This window comes from Tachysurus vachellii, chromosome 26 (genome assembly GCF_030014155.1).
Source record: "Tachysurus vachellii isolate PV-2020 chromosome 26, HZAU_Pvac_v1, whole genome shotgun sequence".
Taxonomy (NCBI): domain Eukaryota; kingdom Metazoa; phylum Chordata; class Actinopteri; order Siluriformes; family Bagridae; genus Tachysurus; species Tachysurus vachellii.
In genome coordinates, this window is record NC_083485.1 from 7,086,302 (window position 1) to 7,107,766 (window position 21,465).

The window sequence follows — 21,465 nt, forward strand, 5'->3', positions numbered from 1 at the left end:
CAGACATTCCTGTGCATCGGCTTGATGGTCCTTTTTCTACTTCTTTCATGACTTTATATTTTATTTTTATTATTATTATTTTTTAGAAGTATCAATAGTCTGATCTCCTTCTTTCCAATGTCTTAGTCTGGGGACTCTTGTGCATTGGTTTAAATCTCCACGAGCAATTGAACAGGGTGCTTCCGCTTTATTTTTTTGTTCTTTTCTCTTTTTGGATAAATGGATAGCCTATTTGTATAGCATTTCTTTTATGGATCGTTGTTGCATATAGGCATTAAGCTCAATTTATGACTGCTCCAGATATGGTGCTTTATAGGGACACCAAAAGCATCTTATGCAATGTTAGATTCGTATTTCTTTTTGTTTTTCTTGTGATTACTCATTAGTGTAAGATGTAAAGCATCAGTTGTTTTGTGCTACCACACTCAACATTTTATTTTGATTGACTCTAAATACCATTTACCCTTTCTACCAAACTACATCCTAGTCTTTGTTTTATTCTTAGCTATTGGAGTACTTTCTTTACTGTTTTCTGGATGAATGCAGAGCCATTGGCAGCACTGATTTCTGCTGGTTTACCAAATTCTGCCCATTTGCTGAATCAATCTGTTATCACTAGCATGTATCTTTTGCCTTGAACCCAATATATCGTATCCACAATATTTATTACCAGATGCATGAATGGTCCTTCTGGTACCGGTATGTGGTTTATTATGGATGACATTTTTTTGCATTGTTCTAAGAATCAGATAAGAATCTTTTTTTGCTTTGTTATAAGAATCAGATAAGAGTCTACCATTGTATGCAGATATGGATAGCAATATCCCTGCTATTTTATTTTTCACATTACTTCCAACCTTTCGTCTATTAAAATTTAGGAACATTTAACTGAGGAAAACTCTTGTTTATTAAAAGTATCTAAAACTATTAAATATAACTTACTAATTTGACATATATGCTATTTAACTTAAATGTATCACTTTATTTTCTTTTGCTTCCTCTCAACTTTATAGTACAAGAAATGCAGACTTGAAGGCAGTCTCCTAGTGAGTGAGAGATAACCGGATTCCTGGTGAGATGGGGTTTGGACAGGACTTGAGAAACTCCCATGAGGGCCTAATCAAACTGCAGGATTGGGAGCTGAAGCTACTAGAAACATTGAAACGCTTCATGACTCTTCGTGTTAAGAGTGACAAGGAGTATGCTTCACTTCTCCTTAACATTAGCCAGCAGGTGGATAAGCAAGACAACTCTTCACAGATCCACTACATTAGCACTGTCTCCAAGGTGACTATTGCTTCCTAATTTAATACAATATCTTTATTTGGACTAAAGGTGGAGTATATGTATAATCAACATTACATTATTGATTATTGTAGTAAAATGTGTTGAAGAAGCAGAAGGTATAACAGCGTTGGTCTTTGTGTTTTTTCAGACTACTGTAAACATAATGTAATTGCTCATGTGGCATAGAATGATTTAATGTTTTAAAACTGACCCTGGTGTTTGTGTCATTGTAGTCATGGGCTCAGATGGTACAGCAGACTGAACAGCTTAGTAAGATCATGAAGTCTCATGCTGAGGAGCTGAATTCTGGCCCACTGCACCGCCTCACCATGATGATAAAAGACAAGCAGCAGGTGAAGAGAAGCTACCAGAGTATACACCAGCAGATTGAATTTGAGCTGAACAAGGCAAGTGCATATGTACTGTCTAATCTATTGGAATAAACAAGAACTTTTTATTCTGTAATCAAACTGTTATTTTTCCATACCTGTGATTCAGGTAATAATTGAATACTAAGGGACATGATGATTTTGTTTTCAGGTTACAAAAAGTGACATTGAAAAGCTGAAAGGTACATACAGACAATTAACCAAAGACGCTCATAGTGCCAAAGAGAAGTACAAGGAGGCAATTATAAAAGGTAACAACTTTGTATTTTTCACTGTAAATAATTTTATTTGAGCCTTATTGCCATATTGTACATATTGTTCTTTATTCATTTATTGTCTGAGTAAAGCATTTTCCAATAAATGTGCCAATGCTATCAATGTGTGGAAATAGTACATCAGAATATTATATATTTGTGTTACTCTCTATCATTGGGTAATTGACAAAGGTGACACAACCTTATTTACACATCACACCATCAGTCTACCAGTTTGGAGCCTTTAAACAATTCCTGTTTTCCCATGTTTGTCCAAATAAGAAGATGGTCTTTAAAACTGCGTAACCCTTACACAACTTTATAAATTTCAGAAATGCTTTTCTAACTTTTTTATGGCCATAGCTGTGTGTACACTACAAAATCTTTTACACAATCCCTACTGAAGCATGACTAATTCCTAAATGAACTAATTTGTAAATCTTGCTTTCTAATGAAAATGCAAGTCCTCTTTATCTCTGACATTATGATTTTGTCACATTTTGTATTGAAAAAAGGGAAAATTGTAAAATACCATATATGGAGCAAATATTGTTTGAGAATATGGGCAGTTTAAAAAGCAAAATAGCTGTTTTTATACTGTGCCCTGCCAGCAATCATGTGTTTTGCTGTTCCTATTAACTAGTGCTGCATGATTAATCATATCGCAATCGCGATATCAAGCCTGTGCGATTATGACGCAAAATGCTGCGATTTTATGAAATATATAAATAATAAATAAATGCATGTGTGGACATGACAACCCATTCTCTCTGAAAGCTATCCGCTAATAAAAAAAAAAGACCAGTGAGTTTCAGTTTAGGCAGTGGCACGTGTGGCGCGTATGGTCATTTCGTGACTTTTTCCGGTGTGCAGCGCGGAACGGGTGAAGATGGATGCCGAGCAGACGGACACTGAACTGTAGTGTTAATTTCGTCAGACAAGACGAGACGAAATATGTTCGTCAACAACCTTTTTTCTCATGACTAAGACGAGACAATGACCAGACTGCACCACTGCAAGACGAGACGATGACAAGACTGCACCACATGCATTATTGTTGACGCAAAAAGACGAGACGAAAATGTTTTGTATAAAATAAAAACTAAGATAAAATCTCTCTTCATTTCCGTCTACAATTGTCTCTGCTTTTTCATCAGCTGTTACGCCTTTAAAATATTCACAACGAGTTCGCGGCTTCGCGCTGTTGCTCAAGTTACAGGTCCGCGAAGCGGATCCTTCTTATTACATTGCTACCTACCAAATAAATCAATAATTTGACACAAAATGATGATTTAAAAAGGAGTTTATTGATTTAAATACAATTGTATTGCTTCCTCTAACGAAAATAGTGCGCTCCGTCTCTACGGTTAGAATCCTGTGTGTCCATGGCAACGGTGTGTTAGTTCGCAGCGGTCTGTTATCAAGAAATAAAATAGTGTGTACATAGAAAGAATTTGTCCACATGCCGCTCAAAAAATAAATAAATAAATAAATAAATAAATCCTGAGCGCAAGTCCACCCTGGTCTAGACAGGCTTTTTGTGTTAAATTGTATTTCCTGTTGCTGCGCAGGCTTTTTTTATTGTACATGACAGCTTATGTCCTGATGACCGGTCTTTGCATTACGATTAAATGCAGTATCAATAAAGTAAAAAATGTGATGTGCAGTCAAGTTTGAGTGTAGGCTATGCACTGTTTAAACGAGTGCTTCTCAACATCTCACTGATACTTTTGTGATTCGCGAAGTTTTGACAAGTTTTATAGCCTTGATATTGTTTCTTATTCAAAAGTGGTGACAGAAAAAACTCAGCACCCCCAACCTGAAACCTCTTCCCTGTCACAATCACATTATAATCAAAATTAATAATTAGGCTTAAAAGCAAATGTATATGTAAGGGAATCAAGTTTAATACCATCAATAATGGTGTGTGCAATACCATGTATAACTTGCATTAAGTTGGTAATTGGTGTGTGTGTGATTATATATGTATATATATGTGTGTGTGTGTGTGTGTGTGTATATATGTATATATATATATATATATATATATATATATATATATATATATATATATATATATATATATATATATATATATATTATATATATATACACACACACACACACACACACACACACACACACACACACCTACAGTTTTGATCTTAGGCTTTTCATTAAGTTATGATATTATTGCATGTAATGAGGCCAGGTTGTATTTGTTCTTACAATAGATTCCAGATGTGGTCAAGCTACAGTTTTTTTGACTAAAACTAGACTAAAATGACAAGACTGATGTGAATGACTAAATATGACTAAAACTAACAAGGACATTTGGCGCAAGACTAAAACTAAATTAAAAATAGGTGACGAAATTAACACTACTGAACTGGTGGCCAGAAAAAATGCTACCTCTGTTATATGGCGATATTTTGGCTATAAGATATCCGACACTGAGCAGAGAGAGGTACTGTGCAGAATTTGTAAAAATAAAGTTGCTACATTACATGGCAAAACTTATATCAGCACCTGAAACAGCACAGAGAAAAGTATGATGAATGCATGAAGTTAAATGCCCAGATTAGTAAAGAAACAATTGAACAAAAAGAACAATCTGTAAGACAAAAAAAACCAACCACAATTACAGATGTGTTTGAGATTGTTGCGCCATATGAATGGTCTTCACAGAGATATAGAGAAATCACCAACTCTATAACACACTGCTTGGCAGGAGAAATGTTGCCCCTATACACCGTTAGCAAGGGCGGATTTCAGAAAATGATCCGCACACTGGACAAGAGGTACCAGCTGCCCTCGCAGAACTATTTCTCTCAAGTTGCAATCCCTGAGCTTTATGCTATATGCTTGTTTTTTTGGCAAAGAACCTCTCAAGTGATAAGTAGAGCTTTTTAGAAAGAGGATTTGGAAGTACCAGTTTGTTGCTTTGTTTTTGTTTTTGTAAATGACTAACAACAGTTTTAGTGGTTTGAACCACACATTTATATGCAAATTCCTTTTTGAAAGTTTATACAAAAAAGTTACGTCAGGTAAAATATCCCTGTTTGGACAGAATGTTCAAAATATCTTATTTTCATGAACATAGAAATTACTTTGTTCTATTTATTATATTTAGCTGTACTATTTAGACAATAACAAGTTTGTTTGCAGTAATGCAAAGATGTTATTTTGTAAAAATATTTTAATTTGAAAACGTTTTGCATTTGTTTGTTGTTGTTGCTAGTTTGAGTTGAGGAATACAAATTTCAGCATTATCAGTAATCTGTGTGTGCATTTTCCTTGAGAACCAAGCAAGTATCGCAATCGCAATATTGACCTCAATAATCGCAATATGACATTTTCCGTAAATCGTGCAGCCCTACTATTAACCATTTGAATATTACATGCTAAATAATTTCTTAAAAGTATTTTTATTTTATTTTTACATCTACTGACTCTTCTGCACAAATGATGGATGGTAAATTCATCTGCGGCAAATGAAAGCAAGTTAAATTGATTTCTTTTTTGACTTATGTGGCTTTTTTTTTCAGCACTTCTTGAAACTAGTTGTAGAGAGTTTAACATTACAAGATTCATCACAGACAATCTCAAACATGATTTAAAATATTTGAAATCTGTTCACACTACACAAATATTCATTCAAATAGGGGCTAAAACTTTGTATTGTGCACTAGATTTAACTGAATGGTGCTTTCTTCAGGCAAGGAGCCAGAGAAGGCCCGTGAGCGTTACGACAAAGCCACCATGAAGCTGCACAATCTGCACAACCAATATGTGCTGGCAGTACGTAGTGCACAGATGCACCATGAGCACTATCATGAAAACACACTCCCCCTGCTGCTCGATTCACTGCAAAAGATGCAAGAGGAGATGGTCAGCGCCTTGTGAGTCGTGCACAAAGCTCACACACAAAGTTAAAATTAAGTTTATAAGCTATAAGTAGATAGGATATGCAAGAAAAAAGAAAAAAAAATGAGGAATTGTTTTAATCTCTTGCTTATTTTATATATAAGCATTCCTGTCAAACTTGCATACATTACCATGCTCTACAAATTTTAAAAAAGGGAGTTTTCACTTGTATTAAAATTACATTTACCCACATACATGTATTGTTTATTGATTTCTGTTTTGTCTTTTAGAATTTATATTTAGTCCTATGTACTTTATGTAAATGTGTGTTTAAAGTGTATGTATTTAAAGGAGCAATATATATGTTCTTGTTCTGCTTATATTGTTTTCTCTTCTAGGAAGGGGATTCTTGAGGAGTACAGTGAGATCACCAGTCTCTTGACAGATGAAATAGTAAAGGTCCACAAAGAAATACATACCTCTATTGATCAAATTGATCCTGCATCTGAGTATGACAACTTTATTGAAGTGTACAGGTATGTGTAAAAACTCACAAATGCAAAGCCTAATAAATGCTGATGAACTTAATGTTTAAACTGTTTTACCTAGGTCACCTGAAACCAAAGAACCTAATATAGAATTTGATGTCTCACTATTGGAGGAAACAGAGAATCTTCAAGCCAATGAGATTTTGTGGAATAACTTGACAGCTGACAGTTTACAAGCAATGTGAGTTCAGGTGTCTTCTAATTTTGAGATTGAAAAGGTTTAGCACATAAATTTTAGATATATAATTTTTCACTTCTTAAAAATCCTTTGTGTTCAAAGGTATTGTTTAAAGGGAGATTGCTATATACATATACCGTAGGACTTGCAATTCCATGGAACTTGTGGGACCTATTGAAAATTTGAGGGTGTGTGACCTTTTCACTTTTACGTAGACAATCAGAAATAAAAGCAAGGAGAAACTGCATATAACTGATATAAATGCAACATTAATAATTGCATTTTCTAGCCTCTCCCAGTGATTATGATAATGTTACTAAGGTTTTCAATTTTGTAAAGTTTAGGACCACCTATTTCAGCTTGCCTCAATTTACTGGTACTCAGTACTGGTATTCAAATTAAAGTAAACTGGTTTTTACTATAAAAACTTAAATTTGATCTGACTAACTGGAGTGTTGACTGGAAAATTGTGCAGATCCAAGATGGTGCCGGTGAGGTCGGCTGCCGTCGCGACTGCTCCGGTTACACTTTGTCTTTAATACCGGACAGATGTAAAAAGCATTTCACTGCATGTCATACTCTGTATGTATGTGTATGTGACAAATAAAATACGATTTTATTTGATTTTTTTTATTTGATTTGAGGTTGGTACAAAAGAAATTACAGTGGGAATGTGCAGGAGATGTTTAGAGTATGCATGCCTGTATATGTTAGTCAGCAGATATTGAGAATGGTTGGATATTTACCAGAAGGGGACAAATGTAGATAGTTGCTGCATGTATCATGTAAAAAAAAAATGGAAATGGAAATGGTTTGCTTAGCTGTTGGCTAGAATCGCAGAAATATATGAATATCAGTGTCTGTTTGTAACTATGTTCAGTGTTAAACACTTGTTGGAATAGAGTATCAATGCAGATTTTTCATTGTGACTTTTTAAAGGCTAAAGTCTACAACAGAGGAGCTTGTCTCAACCCAAAAGAGTCTACACAGTAAAGAGGACCTTATGGTAGACCTGCAGAGCAAAATTGAGGAGTACGCAAAAACTTGCGAAAAGAAATCTGAGTACGTTGTCCACCATATCTCACATATACAATTTTGACCACATTTTGCTTCGACTTCTTAGAAAACATTTCATTTTTATTGCATATTGACAGGCTATTTGTACTACAGGGTGCAGCAGAGGAATCACATGTTTTTGAACAGCCAATATGAAAAATGAGGAAGGCATATAAGCTCTGCTTCTTGTTAAAGGCAGCATAGATGATACAATTTCAATAGCCAAATATTACCTGACTTCTCATTTCTGCGTATTGGCGTTTAGAAAAACATGCATTTTCTCAGCTGCACCATGCTAATGAGCAAAAATGTGTTTATGTATGTATCTACACAACTATGAACACAATTTTCAATGATATAATGCAGAATTTTAACAGTATGCAGTTAAATGGACAGTCTGCAAACCTTCGTAAACATGTCATCTGTATGAATGTTTAATCCTGTAATCAAACATTACGCGACACAAACACAACCTTGGTTCAGTCAGAAAGCTGAGATTCAACAGAATATGCAGGCTTCAATATGAAGGTTTAGATGGAGCTATTCTCCTGTGAATGAAAAAATTTTGTGTTCCAGGTTCTATTACTCTGATCTGGTAATAGATATACTTATTTTAACTTTATTCTGCAGCACACAATTATTCAAAGACACATTGTATTTTTTGCGATATACTCATTTAAATTAGAGCATGTCATTTTTGAAAAATGGGTTTTTAACTGAGTAAAGATTTACCCTTTATTTTATAATATTACCCACCTGCATGAAATCTGACTTCAGCACCGATATTCCATCCTTATTTTTACATTCTTGGAGTGATATCACCACTACATAGTAATCAATCTAATAATACTAGTCTATGTTCTTAGGTAATTTCCAAACAGTGGAATAAATTGTTGAGCTTTGTACACTTTACTTTTAAAACTGTGTTGTATTTGTTTATAAGTCTGCGGTGTTTTAAATGTTATGAGTATTCAGCATTTGTGTGTAGTTGTGGCTCTGTAGAATTCAGCCTAAATTCTAAGTCACATTACATAAAAATAAATAAGCAAAAGTTAGTCATATGTGTACATAAAGTATTGTCTTTTTTTTTTAGTAAGGTGCTGCTGCTAAGTCAGAAGCAGTCTCTTGAGGAATTAAAACAGATGGTGCAGCTCCTACGCTGCTCAGAAGCCAAACTGAGCTCCCAGAAGGATATGCTGGAGCACAAGATGCAGGATAATGGGGGAAAAGAACCTCCAACTGTGGTCAATTATGAGGAGGATGCACGATCTGTCAACTCAATGGTCTATCTAAACATTGTTTTAAAGTCTTTAATTTTATGAACAAGTTAGACATTTGGGAGCAACTGCTGTCTAATAATGGCTTCTAACATATAACATTAACCAATACGGTCTTTGAACTGGATGAAAGAAAGTATTTTACTATCCATTAATGCATGTCAGTTTAAAATTTGAAGATGAAAAATAATAATTATCCCTTCCCTGGTGCAACCTTGTCTGGGAGATGACTATTAATTCCATATGGTACAAACACCACACAATAACACATAATCAGAACGAAGTTTCCACTTTTTTTGTATTCTGTAAATGTGTGTGAATCTTCTTGGCAACACATTAGAGAGAGTTTTAAGGCTGAATGTATACATTAAGGTGAAATGTGTTTTGTACCAGGACAAAAGTAAAGAAAGAATATCAAAGTTTGACACCCTCCGCCACTCTATTGCTGGCATCATTCGTTCACCAAAGTCTGTACTTGGCTCATCCTCAGTAAGTACTTTTTTCTTCTTTTTTTTTTAATAATCAAAAGTATCCTGAAAAAGAAAGCAGGTCCACGTACTCTAATTTACTCACTTTCCACTTTTTGCCACCCCAACTATTCCCACACACAAGTTGATAGATGTGATTGCCATCAGCGAAAAGCCATTGGGGGAACAGGAGTGGTACCATGGGGCAATTCCACGGACAGAGGCCCAGGAGCTGCTTAAGCAGCAGGGAGACTTCCTGGTTCGTGAAAGCCACGGCAAGCCTGGCGAGTATGTACTCTCTGTCTTCTCAGATGCCCAGTGCAGACACTTCATCATTCAGTTTGCAGACGTGAGTACTGCCAAACAATTGGTGTAAAATACCTTGTCAGGTTTATCACTTTTTTTCATCTATTTTTCGAATGTCAGTTTGACTGCATCAGTACCTGTCACCAGCTCAGCATCAGAAACATTTCTAAAGTCACCTATAAAGAATTGTATATTGTTGTCCATCTGTTTATTTCTGCAGTTTTCACTTTATATTCATCATACATGGTTTTATGGTTTTAAAATATTTTGTTTTGCAGAATCAATATCGTTTTGAAGGCACTGGTTTTCCCACCATTCCTCAGTTGATTGAGCACCATTACTCTACAAAACAAGTCATTACTAAAAAATCCGGAGTCACACTTTTGAATCCTGTCTTGAAGGTAGTACACATTTTCACAGATTTACATAGCTCTCCTTTTTTTTACAGTTCATTTTATAATTGGATATAAGCAATGATAGACATGTTACCTGATGATGATGCATGATAGTCCTTGCAACATGAAAAATATTATCTGTAAAAGTTAAGAGTACATATACGTGTTTTTTCAATATGTGACTTATGTGTGTGTGCGCGCGCACTCACGCACGCACTGTTCTTAAGGATAAAAAATGGATTCTTAATCATGAGGATGTCATTCTTGGAGAACTTCTAGGAAAGGCAAGTTTTTGCTTTCAAGTTAATATCTTTTAAATTAATTACATTTTTAATGTGGTGTAAGTACTAAGTCACCATGGTATGGATTGTGATTTAGGGCAATTTTGGTGAGGTGTTCAAAGGAATGTTGAGGGATAAGACACCTGTGGCTGTGAAGACTTGTAAAGAGGATCTCCCACAAGACCTCAAGATTAAGTTTCTTTCCGAGGCGAGGTGAAGGGCTTACTAAAAAGTTACATTAAAATTTAGATTATGTTAATAATTAACAAAAACTTTCAGCATAATGCACAATAGGTTGCACAATAGGTTATTCTAACTGGTTTATAATGTAATTTATTTGTTTTCTGTATTACTTGGCCATTCTACACATTATATCCGCGACTGTAATATGCTGTCCATTGAATATTTAGTTGATTCTTATAATGAAGTGTTTTATTTTGTTCTTAAGAATCCTTAAACAGTACGATCATCCAAACATTGTGAAGCTAATAGGAGTCTGTACGCAAAGACAGCCAATTTATATAGTGATGGAACTTGTACCAGGTATGCTCCTACAGTTTACGTATTAACTAAAAAATTACAGTAACTATATATGTATTCTCATATATATATATATATATATATGTGTGTGTGTGTGTATATATATATATATATATATATATATATGTGTATATATATATATGTGTATATATATATATGTGTATATATATATATGTGTATATATATATATATATATATATATATATATACATATATATATATATGTATGTGTGTGTGTGTGTGTGTGTGTGTGTGTATGTATGTCTATATGTGTGTGTGTGTGTGTGTGTGTGTGTATATATATATATATATATATAAAATATGTGTACGTGTGTAGACAGGTCCATATATATTTAGACATTAGACACTGTTGTTTTTTTCTGTCTACTACAGTATATAGGAGTAGATAATGTAAGGAAGTAATTAAGTAAGGAATATGGTGTAAGGAAAAATTGTTGTTTATATGCGATCCTTGTAGAGAAATTGTGATATACTCATCCTAGCAGACCTGCTTCAACTCAATGACATTTGTAGACGTTAAAGCATAAACTGCCTGTTTTAGACCCATCCATAACATATAAATAGGGCAAACACCTTTTCATACCTGAAGATTGCATAATTGATGCCTTGCACATGAAGGATATACCAAACCTTTTGAGACAATTCTCTTGCCAGACAATAATATAAAACTAAACTTAATGTGAAATTGTGCACAAATTCAGGAGTTCAGACACTATATTTGTTCAGTTTCAGCCAAATGGTTTAATATACAGCTAAAATAAATGTAGCTTTGTAAGTGTCCAAATATTTATGGATCTGGCTGGATGTTTTTCTGTTTGCACAATATACCAATTACTTGCCATCTCATTTGCCTTGGTGGACAGGAGGTGACTTTCTGTCCTTCCTGATGAACAAAAATTAAGACAAATTCAGGAGTTCAGACACTATATTTGCTCAGTTTCAGCCAAATGGTTTAATATACAACTAAAATAAATGTAGCTTTGTAAGTGTCCAAATATTTATGGATGTTTTTCTGATTGCACAGTATACCAATGATTTCACCAATGCCTTCTAATTTGCCTTGGTGGACAGGAGGTGACTTTCTGTCTTTCCTGAGGAAGAAGAAGGAAGACCTCAAGACAAAACAGTTGCTAAAGTTTGCTCTAGATGCAGCTGCAGGAATGGCCTACCTGGAGCTTAAGAACTGTATCCACAGGTAGGAAACACCACAGTGGAGCCAAAGAACTCTGTCCACAGCTATTAACTACAAGAGATGAGCATATAACATGGCTCTTATACAAAAATTGACATAAAATAATTTTGATTGTTATAAATAGTAATTTGTTAATGGTCTTAGTCAAAAGATTTTGTTCTTTCATATATTATTCATAGAATTAAGGTAGTATACTGTATACAAGATCCATATAGTATAATTTGCCTCAGAAATGCATCATAAATAAAAATGAAGGCTGTGGGAGCTTAATTCATAGAATGGGGTGGGGTTATCATGGGAAATGTATTTATTCAATTAATTCAAATGCACTGTTTGAAAACCAGAGGTCATACTCTGCACAAAACAAAGAATTTAAATATACAGTGGTTAGACAAAATGTGAACAAAAAATTTAATAAAGAATATCTCTTTATTGATAGTTTGAGACCACCATTTGCTTTTAATACAGCTTCCAACCTTCTTGGAATACATTTTTACTACTTATGAATGTCTTCGAGTGGAAATTTGTGCTATTCATCTAGCAGAATATATTCTATTTGCTTTAGAGAGGTTGAAGCAGGGAAGCTGATTCTCACACTTCTATCCAAAATTTCTCATATTAGTTTGATGATATTCAAGTCAGGTGATTGTGCTGGCCAGGTGTTGAAGTTCATACTGCTGCTCCTCAAACCAAGACTGACCCCATGACCCAAAACCTACATGTAAATAACACCATGACTGTCATTTGATTCAAAACAAAAATATAAATACCCTTAGACCAGTGATTTCCCCAAACCAATTTCTCCTTAATGCTAATTTCCCCAAAGCCAAAAATATATACCCCATTAACTCTAAATTCTCTAAAACCGCATAATAGATTTTTCACCTAAAAACAAACATCATTTTTAAATAAGGGGTACGTCTTTTTTTCTTCACCATTTAGACCATTTAGTTATGCCCAATATATTGACCTATATTGACTAAATTGCATATTACTGTATCTACTTAACTGATATAGGAACTATAAAAATTTGGCAAATATTGAAAACTTTATTTTATAAGCAGTGTTTATATGCATCTAGTAAATTACGCCTATTGGAGTTTATATTTAATAATTATATAATTATATTGCTGGAGCAATAAGTCTGATCCAACAGCAGCTCCATATCTCAACTTACAGACTTAAAATATATTCTGCTAATGTCTTGTTGCTAGATACAACAGGACATCTGTGCTATCCAGCAGTTGTGCTATCCAACAGTACTCTCGGTGCTACACAGAGGATTAGCAACATATTAGGCAGGTCATCATAATGTTTAGCTCACTGGTGAGCCATATGTCCTGTATGTGGTCAAAGAAAAAGAAAGTATGCCCTCCTTCAGTTATGTTTTTATTTATCAGGGCCTATATTGATCCTCTGCAAATTTTATAAACAAACAAATAACCTCAGATAACTGTAATTGCATTTTAAAATTGATTTACATATAAGTATGTATTAAATATGTATATTTTAACAAATGTAAACCAACATGTAAACGTATATTTTACAATACTGTAATATTGTAGAACTACCCCAACACCAATAAATTTTAAAGATTTTATGTAAGAGTTTATCATTTTCTTACATAATCTTGGAGATACTTTGGTCCACTCTTCTTTACCACATTGTTTAAGTTCATTGATATTCACTTATGCACATCTCTCTTAAGATTCTGCCATAGTGTATAAATTATTTTGGGGTCTGAAATTTGAAATAACAATTTCATCTTTTTTTTGAGCAATTAAAGTATTTATTTGCTGGTATATTTGGAAACATAGTATTATGTTTCTGAAACTATTGCATTTCAGATTAGGTAAACTACTACTGGACAGATAGCCTCACATTTATATCAAGACTATTCTGGTGTAAAGTGGAGTTTTCTAGGCCCTTGTGGCTGCAAAATTAGCCCAAATTATTATCTCCTTACCTTCATGTTTGACAGTTGACATGAGTCAATATTTGATTTGTGTTGATATTCTGTGTTTGGTTTCTGCCAATTACGGAGCTATGCATGATCTCTGCATTGTTCTCCTCAGTCCAAAGAATATTTTTACAGAACTTTTTTGATGGCTCCCATGAAATTTTGCCAACCTGCAATGCTGTTGTATTGTTTATGGAGAGACGGTGCTTTTCCCTGCTACCCTTCCTTGAAAGTAATAGATGTTCAGTCTTTTTTTGATGTGCTATCATGTGATGTCATGAATATTTTAATGTGCTTACAGAGACCTATAGATTAATCAGTCTGGCCACTGACTAAATCCCAGGCTGTTTAATAAGGAACTTCATATAATCTCAGATTATATCTGATTGCCTAAAATAAACAAGCATGAAGACAAGCTAGCTCTCTTGCTTATGGCTTGCTTTCTCTATGGGAGAAAAGCAAGCCATTTTGAACCTGGGAAAAGGGGGAAAGTTGATCAAAGCCATTGCAAAAATATTGGGCATAACCTATACAACAAAATGGAATGTTCTGATAATGAAAAACCACTGTTGTACTAACATCCAGACATCAAACAGGTCAACCAAGGCAAACAGCAACATCTGATGACTGATGAAAATGATAACATTGTGAAAGCTGTGAAGAAATTCACAAAAGCAACAGTCAGTTTCCAGCTGCTTTTGGAATGGGCTCTCTAATCTTTATTGTTTATGTAAGTCTATATGCTAGCAACAGAATGAAGTCAGCTTTCTGCTGCCATTACTTCAATTGTATTTCTGTAGCATTTTTAGCATTTTTAACAAATTAGTATTTTTTTTCAAAGCAGCTTTACAGAAATCTAAAAATTTTGAATAAAAATTACAAAATTCCAATTTATATGTATCCCTGTTGAGCAAGCAGAGGCAACATTGGCAAGAAACATCTTTCTGGGGCCATATGAGGAAAAAACCTTAAGAGGAACCAGACTCAACAGGGAAAGATTCTTCATTTGGGTGACACCAGATTTGACAGTGTGATTGAAAATAATGTCCTTTCTACAACTGATAGACAGCAAAGCCAACACAGTCTCCAAGTGGTACTTTAAGTGAACATTTCAACTAAACAAGCAGCATATCTATTGTGCTGGCAGTCTTTTGAAACACTGAAACTTTGCCATAGCTCCAAACAAATCAAATGGAACTTATTGGAAAAGGCTGTTTTTCCCTGGACCTTTGATTTAAAGGAATCTGCCAACGCCCCTTAAGGCAAGTCCAGTTTTGAATAAAAGTGAGCCACATATAACTGATTGAGCAGTTCATAAATGTAACATATTTGGAATATGTGTCAAATTTAGCCACTGGAAGTCCACAGAATATTGACTGGCCTGAGTAAGAGCCAAGATTGCATTGCATAGTCCACTAGAATGCATGCATATATCTTGTAAATCATTTGTCTTCATTTAAAACCATTCATTCAAATCAGTGGAATTGATATAAACTGAAAGCAGGTTGGAGACTTGACACACCAAAATATATTAAAATTATGTATTATTATGTATATTATGTATATATCAAAAAATCTGGCATTTCTTAACAATAAATAACTGTTGAATTACTTACAAGTAAATTTAACTATCTTAGCTACATTATTCTGCCCTATGCATAATGCCCATGCTACATGACATTTTTGAAATGATAAAACATTTTCTCATAATTATTTATGCTATCTCAATCTTTGATAACCTGTTCACACACTGCCAACGTTTTGGCCAAAGTAGCACAAGATGTTTTCTGGCAGGAACATCTGATAAATATGAACATAAATGTGTGATATGCACTCAATACATGGGTTCTTATTTATAAGTATGATTTTAGCAGGTATGTCATGCTTCCACTGTTTCTGGAATCAATAAATCAAATTATGTCATTTGATACAAATATGTCATGTGGTCAGCAGCATATCATAAATGTTCCCTTACTTTCTCTTGTAAACTCCACAATTTCCATCAAATTATGATATAATATAACAATTATGAAATTCATTGCCAAATATTTTGATTTTTGTCATTTAGTTGTTATAGGCCTTCACTGTTAGTATACAGTAAATTGATGCCTGGATATGCTCATTCTGGTAATGTATGTATTTGTGGAGGCATAGGGAGAATAATAAAGCACAGCACCTCACTCTTCATTTATCTGTTACAGAGATCTTGCTGCTCGGAACTGCCTGGTGGGAGAGAGCAACCTGTTGAAAATTAGTGACTTTGGCATGTCACGTCAGGAAGATGATGGGGTTTATTCATCATCTGGTCTTAAACAAATTCCTATCAAGTGGACTGCACCAGAGGCACTCAATTATGGTAATGGTCTTTGACTTGGTTCCTAATTAGCAGCTGTCTGCAGGGAAATGGGAATGCATTTTAAATTGGTGGTGCTTAATTTTTAAGCAGCATCAATGTTACTTAATGATTTAAATTACTTAATGATTTATAAGACAGTCTGATTGAATTCTTGAATCAAAATGTGATTTAATTTACTTTAACAGCACACCTCTGACAGTAGTTATGACTGTAACAAATAATAGGTTTATATTAAATGTAATGTTTTGCTTTAGGTAGTAGTTCTACATTCACATGGACTTGTATGGCAGACAGTCCATTCAATCTAAAAATGCAATGTTTAAAGGCAGGGTCTCCGATTTTTGAAAGCCAATTTGAAATCACCAAAACAAACACACCCCTAACCCAAATGGGTCCCACAGCTGTATTGATAGCTCCGCCCACACATACATACGTAACCAGGCAACTAAACTGGAAAGAAATGTGTCTTTATTATAGCTGAAGGGAAGAACAATACGATTGCAGATAAACAAACAAGCAAAAATGACACACAAGCATAATCATGCAAAGGACGGCATATATTAGTTCTGTGTAACAAAGCAAAACCAATGTTACTCACCTATCAAGAAGGAAAAAAGCAACCTCTGCATCTTAAGTAAAGTTGAATTTCCCGAGTCAATAATTCCTGAGCTAAACGCTGTTACTACACAAAACTCAGTTGTAGCTACCGCTCTACATTACTACGATAGAAAAGAGGTGTTATTTGTGTAGTAAAAGCGTTTCTGGAGTTATTGACTCGGGAAACACAAATCTGTGAATATGCGCCAACTTCCTGCTCCTTCAGTTCTCTCCAGCGCTGGAAAGCTGATCCTATATTAACACGGGTCCTGCTTCTTGCCTTATCGTAAGCCTTTCTTCGCTTTCTTTCTTTGTTTTTATCCTCCATGTCAATGCTAAAACTGCTTTCTGCTAATGTCACACATGCGCACTGAACACTCTCTCCGCTGCATATTGACAAGACTCGCCCCTTTCTGCTCATTGGCTACACGTTTGTTTTGATTTTTGTTTTGATTTTTGTTTATTATTCGGCCCGACTCAGTTTTTTGAAGCATTTCTCAAAAACCGGAGACCCTGCCTTTAACTATGAAAACCCTTTACCATATTTTCCGCACTATAAAGTGCATTGAATTATAAGGCGCAGTCTCAATTACGGGGTCTATTTCTGTACTTCTATTTCTGTGCCTCGTAAGCATGTCTCTTCACTGGTGCCATTTTCGGGGGTCCTTAGACAAACAAATGTTGTCGTCTTCTGATTTTTATTGGTGGATGGCAAACCAACTTAAGGTGCATTTACCGCCACCTACTGGAATGGAGTGTGGAGTGCATAATGGTTAGGAAGAAACAAATGTTGTTTTGCAACATACCGGTAGTATACCTACCGGAGGCGTGGCGGAGGTAAGCGTACAGTATGTACTGTACGTATCACGTAATGTTCTCTGATTGGTTTATCGCTGCCAGCTTACGTAGTGTATGTATTATGTTCCTGTGTCAGCGGGAAATGGTCCGACAGTCAATCAAGCGGAGCACTTACCAAAGTCGCACAACAACATTTTTACAGATTTTTGGAACTCAGTGCACACACAAGGCACACCGGATTATTAGGCGCATGGCCGATTTTTGAGAAAATTTAAGGCTCTTGTGTGCGCCTTATAGTGCGGAAAATACGGTACTTGTTTATATGGTGATGTTAGGAGATGTTTACTCAACATGTATGGAAGGAGTATCGAGTGTCAGCATGTTAAAAATCAGTAAATTAAAATAACAATTATGTGATTTAAAAGGTAAATCAACAGTTTCTACTCAACTTGCTTTTATTTTTTTAGCCACCCTCCAAGGAGCAGTGTATTCAATACATCCTCCTTGCATACATCAAAATGCTGACAATAAACTCAGAAAAGCACACTTTAATCCTCAGTGTGAGACAGGCATTATTATGTTTGCCAGTCAGATATACTTTAGTAATACTTACATGTCAGCTTCTGCTGAGGATGCAGGAGATAGAAATTTCAGAACTGAGTCCCTAGTTTACAGGTTGACAGCAGTGGCCACAAATTGAAATGTGTCCTTGTGTCAGTGTGGGAGGGATAGGCTCTAATTTGTTGGAGTTGTGTTTTTAAATAGAGGGGTCAAGGTAGAGGTGCCCCAATGGAAATTGATCTTCACTGACACACATCCTATGGGCTTGAGAGCAGTTTGATGCCACATGGATATTATGGATGTTAGCCTTTGTTGCCACATGGTGCAAGGACCATTTCAAGGCCCTCTTCTTACCAGTTCTGAGACATTGTCATGTGTTGGCTCACTTAGACCATGATTTAATATTTAGGTCTGACTTTTTTTTTTTTTAAACAATTTTTAACTTTAACACATGCAGAAACAAAGTGAATTATTCATACTTGCAGTTAATATGAGCGTTTTTCATTTACTATTCTACACATATTGTTCTGTGATATTGTAGCCATTTTGGCGAATGAACTTCTTTTGACACATCTGGAATCTGGGTTGATACTGTCTGTAATTTCCTACATGGCTTACTGCTGTTGTGAATGTTTTCCAGAGAAGACCAGGACACTTGGATTTCCTTGTGCAGTAGTCTTTATTGGAGAGACACAATGAACATGAGTCTTCAAGTCAGATCGGGCGCTGCAGTCATCAAATCTTACAGTTGTAATGCATTGTAATTATACACATTTGAGGGGCAATCCCTTCAGATAGAGACAAAACACTCGGGTGACAATCAAAGCATGAAAGGATGTTACAGCCCCACACCAGATCCTGGAATTTCACCCATCCTTAATTCCATTAACATAACAGTCTTACTCAGACCACTTCATTATCATAAGAATGAGTTCACCTCTTATACTTGGCATTCCTTCTTGGCTCAGACCTTGAAACAAATGGCCACCTTAAACAATGGGACAAATGGCACAACGAGACAGATGATATCCTGAGTTACCTTGCCTTTTCCTTTCATATTAATGTGAGACAGGAACCACAAGACTAATGTAAAGTTTGAATTTAACTAGCATTATCACTTGATTTGGCTTCTACATTCATTCATTCATTCATTCATTTTCTACCGCTTATCCGAACTATTCTCGGGTCACGGGGAGCCTCATCATTGGGCATCAAGGCAGGATACATCCTGGACGGAGTGCCAACCCATCACAGGGCACACACACATACACTCTCATTCACTCACACAACATGATACACAAAAATATACCAGAAATAAAGAAGGAAATAAACGATGACTGAAAATTATTTTCTTACAATCCCCTCTTTGAGATTTCCAATAACTCTCACTAAAGATTTGTCAATAATAATAAAAAAAGCTGCAGGCAGAAAAATACTTTTCATTTTTGGTGTCCGTTAATGTGATTAAGGGTAATAGTTCTTTGTTGCTTTCCGGAGTCCAAAGCTTCTGCAGTGCATTGTAGCTTGATATATGATGTCAATTTTATCATCAGGTAAATGACAACAGGAAGAATTGTTGTTGTCTGCCAGTCCTGAGGAGTTGTTCGGCAGATGTCTTCAAATGTCAGTGCATTGGTGCGTCTGTTGCCTTGGTTGTCACAGTGATTTTCAGTCCTTGAATCCGTAACACCAACAAACAAAAGGAGGAGAGCGAGAGAGGGGCAGGAGAGCAGTATTTCCATACTACAGTTTATATTTAGGACCTATGTGATCATATAGACTTTTGTTTCACAATCTTTGTGATCATATAGTTTTTTTTTAGGTTTACTTGCCCTAATCTGTAGTGTTAATACACCTAAGGACCAGTTAGGTGGGGATAAGCTAATAAAAGAGGAATTCTACGAGGACGTCTTCACCAACGGGTTGACCCCCTACTGAGCAATACTGCCTTTGGTTTCTCCCTGGGCTCCTTACTGGTCCGTGTCCCCTAGTCTATTCCTGCAGGTGGTGGAACTACTTTACAGTATAAGACATGAGTCCAAGTTCTTTTCCTTTTACTTAGTAGCATTCTGGCAAGTTCCTTCACCACTTCTTCTTTAAAATGCATCCTGTTTGCTCTCTCTACTTGCTCTTTCACTCACCTGATGCTTGTGGCCTATATGGACAATGAAGATTCCACTTTATTTTAAGCATTTGGGCAACTTCTTTCAATTTATCTAAAACTACCAAGACATCAGTCTTTCCCTTAGATAGTGGGATTGAGCTATAATCTACCTGTAAGTTTAGAAAAGGCCCTGGTAGGGCTGGGGTATGTGCTGTTGCTGTGACAGTTGATGGGATGTTATTATTCTGTTGGCATACAAAATTGCTTCTGGACTAATCTGACCCAAGTTATGTAACTGCTGAGCCAAATATGGCAAAAGTGATTCGGGTGCCACATATTTTCCCCCTTTGGTCCAGCAGCCTGTTGAATCAAACATGGCTCCCTTATCTGAACAGAGGTCTGTTAGAGAGTCTGGAGACCTTCCCACATGCGAGGAAGTTAACTGCTTTGCTAAGCTTCTCTAAAGTGGGTAGGAAGTCTATAGACAATAGTCTTGCAGTTTTTTTTTTTTCTAGCTTTGGTGAGGGTCACATGTGGCTATCCAATACTTTGTGAGCCGGGAGGGCCTCGCACCAGTCTGCATTTCTTTGACGTATTTCTTGCTGTGTTTGTTAAGTTGCTTGCACAGCAGATAATGCATAGACGGTCCTTCTTCCTGATTTGATGCAACTTCTTTTAGTGCTACTTGCACGTTTCTGACCAATAGTGAATGATCCATGTCACAATCAATGCTGTGATATGTGTGGGTGAGGAGGACACTGCCTAGTTCTGCGCATCTGGTAATAATGAGGTCTAATTCATGCCAGTAGAAGGAGCATGGATGTCTCCATGAACGCCTGGTGGATCTCCTTGAAATTGAATAGGGTTTTGGTCACCCATAGGCCAAAGAAGCAGCATATAACTGGATAGCAATTCATCCAAGTCCTTATAGAACTGGTCTTTTTGCTTTGTGGTTGAGAAAGCATTCTGGCACATACACTGAAGTTGTTGATTGACAGAGGATGTTCAGAGGTAGAGAGAGAATCCTCTCT

General features: G+C 35.7%; 1 protein-coding gene across 5 annotated transcripts in view; it reads left to right on the forward strand.

Annotated features, from left to right (window-relative positions):
- fer (fer (fps/fes related) tyrosine kinase) overlaps positions 1-21,465 on the forward strand; it is a 43,138-nt gene that overhangs the window by 18,574 nt on the left and 3,099 nt on the right. Inside the window, exons 2-18 of one of the 5 annotated variants that reach the window (XR_009647821.1) lie at positions 1,014-1,287; positions 1,521-1,694; positions 1,828-1,927; positions 5,649-5,832; positions 6,196-6,333; positions 6,407-6,526; positions 7,463-7,585; positions 8,673-8,862; positions 9,250-9,345; positions 9,469-9,672; positions 9,908-10,030; positions 10,252-10,308; positions 10,403-10,518; positions 10,754-10,848; positions 11,938-12,061; positions 14,615-14,748; positions 14,934-15,274. Coding sequence is in view for 3 of the 5 variants with exons in the window: in XM_060862491.1 (XP_060718474.1) it covers positions 1,078-1,287; positions 1,521-1,694; positions 1,828-1,927; positions 5,649-5,832; positions 6,196-6,333; positions 6,407-6,526; positions 7,463-7,585; positions 8,673-8,862; positions 9,250-9,345; positions 9,469-9,672; positions 9,908-10,030; positions 10,252-10,308; positions 10,403-10,518; positions 10,754-10,848; positions 11,938-12,061; positions 16,220-16,374 (2,209 nt within the window). In the remaining 2 variants the exon portion in view is untranslated. Of the gene's footprint in view, positions 1-1,013; positions 1,288-1,520; positions 1,695-1,827; positions 1,928-5,648; positions 5,833-6,195; positions 6,334-6,406; positions 6,527-7,462; positions 7,586-8,672; positions 8,863-9,249; positions 9,346-9,468; positions 9,673-9,907; positions 10,032-10,251; positions 10,311-10,402; positions 10,519-10,753; positions 10,849-11,937; positions 12,062-14,614; positions 15,275-16,219; positions 16,375-21,465 lie in introns of those variants that run through there. The other 4 variants (XM_060862491.1, XM_060862492.1, XR_009647822.1 and 1 more) reach the window with 4 other exon arrangements.